The following is a 3,949-nucleotide window of genomic DNA, read 5'->3' as shown; positions in this document are numbered from 1 at the left end:
GGGCTGCGGAGCCGAAGATCCGGAGGCAGAAATGCTCCCCCCGGGCCGTGCCCAGCTCCAGCACGCCGAGAGGAACAAGGGCACCCAGAGCCCCTCGCACGCAGCTGGTGCCCGGGTGTCCCTGCAGCCTGCTGGGCGCCCCGGGAGAAGGGCAGGATCTGGGCACCCGCCACCCGCACTCACACAACGGGGACATTTCTTCAAAGCCAGCCGGGCGCAGGAACGTCCCCCCTCCGCAGGACCCGACCCCAACCAAGAAAACCGAGAGCCTGCTGCTCCGTGCCACGGGGGTGCGTGGTGGAAGCCGCCCGCAGGGCAGGAAGGCATTGGTGCTGGGCCAGGAGAGTGGGCGACTGAAACGCCTGGGGCACAAAGTTTAACCTCTTTATTAGCCACGAAGAAACACTCGCTGGATCTGACGGAGGGGAAAGCACGAGGGCAATTCGCGTCCTGGCCTCGCCCGGGGTGAGTGGGGGAATGGTGGAGGCACTGGAGCGGGGCAAGGGGTGGCCCTTGGCAAGGACTGCTCCGAGCTCTGCCTCGGACCAAGCTCTCCTTCCATGGCATCGTGGCAGCTCTGAAACCAGAGGGATTAGGAGGTTACAGCGCGTCCTGGCTCCTCTCCTCCCAAGCCAGATGCCCTCGTGGGCATTTCCTCGGAGCCCCACAGGGCTCCCAGCATCGCCCCCAGCCCTGACAGCCCCGGGGAGCCCAGCTGCCAGCCCGCAGCATCTCCTGCGACCTACCTGCAGCTACAGGTCCTCCTCGTTTCCCTGTCTGCGGAGCGAGAAGCAAGGGAAGAGGCGTTAACACGGGAGGACACGGCCGAGATGCGGGGAGGGCGAGCCAAGCCCCCTGCGGCCAGCAGCAGAGACGAGGCTGACCTCAAACCATACCCACCTCCTCTTCTTCTTCCCTCCGCAGTGGAACCGCTGGCCTGGGGGCAAGAGGAGCAGCTGAGGCCTCTCGTGCCTGCAGCCCCTGCCCCAGCTCCCCCTCCCCAAGCCCCCACAAAGCGGTGCCGCTGGGACCACCAGCTCTGCCTCCGCTGCCTGCACACTGGGGCTGGCCTCCTGCACAGCACAGCACCCACAGCCCAGGGCTGGGGGGTGCCCACCCAGCGTGCTGCCTCCTGGCCCCCGGTGCTCCCCAGCAAAGCCTGAGCACTCTCCTCGATGCCCATCCATCTCCCCAAGCTGCTCCCGTGGTTGCAGATAGAGGTGGTTTTCTTGTATTTCTCCCCAGAACTCTTTAGCGATGTCCCTGCACGCTGCTGGAAGCCCGCAGGGGGTGATGAAGGCAGCAGGGGCGCATGGCAGGAGCCCCGCACGGCTGGCACCACATCCTCCGGGGAGCTGCCGAGGGCTGAGGGCTCTGGGAAAGCTGGTTTCTCACTCGGGGAATGTCAGAGTTTTCTCGGCTATTTTTAATTCCTGACCTTCCCACCGAAAGCCTTGACGCTGGCAGAGAAACTCTAAATATTTATGTGGTCTCCTTCCCAACTCGCTTTCTGTTGGGAACCTGCCCCGATGGAAATTTCCCAGGCGTTTCGGGCCACGGAGGGACCCCAGCCCCGGCGTGGGGGGGCAGGACCAGCACCCCGAGGAGGGAGGTGAGGGAGGGTCCCTGCAGGGGAGCAGCACCAGGAGGGCACCCAGCCCTCCCGAGGCACTTACTGAGGATGATGAGGAGCCCGATGACAAACGCCACGACGGCGAAGATCAGCCCCCCGTTGCGGATGGTCTCATAGTCTGGGGGGGAGGAGAGCCGCCGGGGTCAGCCCGCAGGGGGGAGGTGGGCTGCAGCCCCCGGCTGCCCAGCTCGCACTTACCGTAGCTGAACCTGTCCAGGCCCTGCTCGGGCGCTTGCTCTGGAAGAGAGGAGAGAGCCCAGTGGGAGCCAGAGCCTGGGCCGGGCTCGCAGCGGGCACCTGGGCGCGGAGGTGAGGTGGGAAGGATGAGGAGCGAGGGCTGCGAGGGACAGCTCTGCGATTTCCTCCAGGTCCAGCCGAGCCAGAAAAGGATTCCCCAGTCCCTGGTGTCCCCCCAGTGAACTTGAAGCTCACCGTGTGTTCGCAGGATGCACTTTCTGGGTGGATGAGTCCTGAGCTCCAGGTGAGCTGCGCTCAGGGACCCGGCTCGATGGCTAGTAGCAAGCAGTTGCTGAGGGCAGTGGCAGCTCTCCGGAGCACAGAGCGGCCCCTGGGCTGCCACCTTTGCTGGCAGCCTTCCTCCTCACCAGCCTCATCCTCCTCATGGCTGCGTGTCACCGCACGGGCCACCTTACCTGCTTGGCACATCTCTGCGAGGAGCTCTCCGCCGGAGGAACCGATCCTGCAGGACTCTGGGGATCCATCCCTGCATCTCCCCCCATTTTCAGCCAGAGCCCCCCAGCCCTGGAATCAGGAGGGCCCAGCCCCTCTCCTCACACTGCGATGTGCCCGATCCTGCCGGGTGGCCGGGCAGGGGGCTGCGTGCTGCCCCCCCTGTGGTCCCCAGCGCCCTTACCGTCACCCATCGCGTCGGCGTGCCGTCCGGCGGGCGTCTCGCTCTGGGAGCGGGCACCCAGGGGGAAGCGCGTTAATTGGGAGACAAACCTCATTAAACATTAACGGCCTCAGTGTAATGTTTATCGCAGTCACGCGGGGAGGCACGGGGCTCCCGCCCACCCTGGGGAGGGAGGCCCAGGAGGGGACGGGGGGCAGGCAGGGGGGGTGCGCCCACGGTGCCAGCCTGGGACCGGGGTGTCCCTGTGCCAGCCGGGAGGGGAGCGCCGTGCCCTGCCCCATTTCCCAAGCATCAGGCCAGCAGGATGCCCTCCCGCTGCAGAGGTGAGCGCCAGCACGGGGCAGAGGGAAAGGGCTGGGAGGGACTGAGCTTTGCTGGGGAGAACTGGGCAGCGTGCCCGGCGTGCCGGGTCCCCACAGCAGCCGGGTCAGCGCTCCCCAGCCAGCACCGAGCCATCCCGGGCGGCCTGGCTGCACCGCGGCGATGCCCGTGCCAGGATGCTGCGCCCCTGGCCATCTGGGCCAGCTCCAGCCCTCGGCAGGCAGCAGGCTGCTCGATCCAGTTTGCCCTCCTCCCCAAATCCACGCGCAGGAGTCACGCGCCCTGGCTGCTTGGCGAGGAGTGCCCCAGCCCCAGCCCATCCCCACACCTTGGGGAGAAGCCAGGCCCCAGGAGGGTGCACGTGGGGCCGTCCGAGCATCCCCGGTGCCACGAAGCCGAGGCCCTGCTCAGCTCGGTGCCTCAGCAGCAAGAAGTGCCCAGCAGGCAGGACAAGGGCGCTCTGTGCCCACGTCCCTCGGGGCTGGCTCATTGCTCACGCGCTGCCTTTGCCCTGCCTCTGGCCATTGTTAAAAGTGCTGCCGGCTGCAGAAAAGAGCACGGCACCGAGGGAGCGAGGACAGCCCCGAGCACAAAGCCCTGTCTGTGCTGCCCGGGGGGGTTGGTGCCACTGCTCCCACCCAGGAGCCAGGCTGGCGGCACTGGGGGACAGCATGGGAAGGGACCCAGCTCCCCATGCCCAGCTCCTTCCCCACGGGGATGGGCAGAGCCTTTCTCCCCACGCTGCCCATGTGGCTGCTGGCCCAAAACCTGCAGGAAACCCAAGTGCCCCCTCTCCCTGCACCCCATTTCCCAGCCCCTCACACCCCAGGGCTGCCCCGTCCCCCCCTGCAGACTACGCAGCCAGGCACGGGTAGAAACCAAGTTTTATTCCTCGCCCCTTCGGCTGACAGCAGCGAGCACACCCGTCCCTTCCCACAGCAGCACGCGCTCCCGCTCAGGAGGAGACACGGGAGCCGGGTTTATTTCACGACACTCAGGGTATTGCCGTTCGCACACACCACGGGGTTTGCTTCGCTTCGTGTTAACACCGACGGCACGCCACGGACACCACGGTCACTGCAACACCGACACCGGGACACGCACACAGCGACACTGGGGGC

The 3,949-nt window shown here is 66.6% G+C and overlaps 1 protein-coding gene across 2 annotated transcripts; it reads right to left on the bottom strand.

Annotated features, from left to right (window-relative positions):
- Positions 1–368: 368 nt before the first annotated feature.
- Positions 369–2,637, bottom strand: FXYD2 (FXYD domain containing ion transport regulator 2). Of its 2 annotated transcripts, none has more exons than XM_035346245.1 (6): positions 2,508–2,637; positions 1,832–1,870; positions 1,677–1,751; positions 901–937; positions 747–777; positions 369–577 (listed from the first exon to the last, which is right to left on the bottom strand). In XM_035346245.1, exons 1-5 carry the CDS (start codon positions 2,599–2,601, stop codon positions 753–755), a joined length of 270 nt encoding a protein of 89 aa, XP_035202136.1. In that variant the 5' UTR covers positions 2,602–2,637; the 3' UTR covers positions 369–577; positions 747–752. The 2 variants fall into 2 exon arrangements, with proteins under 2 accessions (XP_035202136.1, XP_035202137.1); XM_035346246.1 differs by lacking the exon at positions 2,508–2,637 and adding an exon at positions 2,292–2,482 and having other exon boundaries at positions 1,832–1,874.
- Between the last annotated feature and the right edge of the window lie 1,312 nt (positions 2,638–3,949).

The sequence above is a fragment of the Oxyura jamaicensis genome, chromosome 24 (genome assembly GCF_011077185.1).
Source record: "Oxyura jamaicensis isolate SHBP4307 breed ruddy duck chromosome 24, BPBGC_Ojam_1.0, whole genome shotgun sequence".
In the NCBI taxonomy this organism is placed as follows: domain Eukaryota; kingdom Metazoa; phylum Chordata; class Aves; order Anseriformes; family Anatidae; genus Oxyura; species Oxyura jamaicensis.
Note: the sequence above shows the minus strand (reverse complement) of the source record. Positions and strands in the feature narration are given on the sequence as shown.

Excerpts from the sequence above, each read along its gene's own strand:
- FXYD2 (XM_035346245.1), bottom strand. The coding sequence starts at position 2,601 with ATGAGGTTTGTCTCCCAATTAACGCGCTTCCCCCTGGGTGCCCGCTCC. Across the intron at positions 1,871-2,507 it reads CGCCGACGCGATGGGTGACG|AGCAAGCGCCCGAGCAGGGC; the intron begins GTAAGGGCGCTG and ends CCTCTCTTCCAG. Across the intron at positions 1,752-1,831 it reads CCTGGACAGGTTCAGCTACG|ACTATGAGACCATCCGCAAC; the intron begins GTAAGTGCGAGC and ends CCTCCCCCCCAG.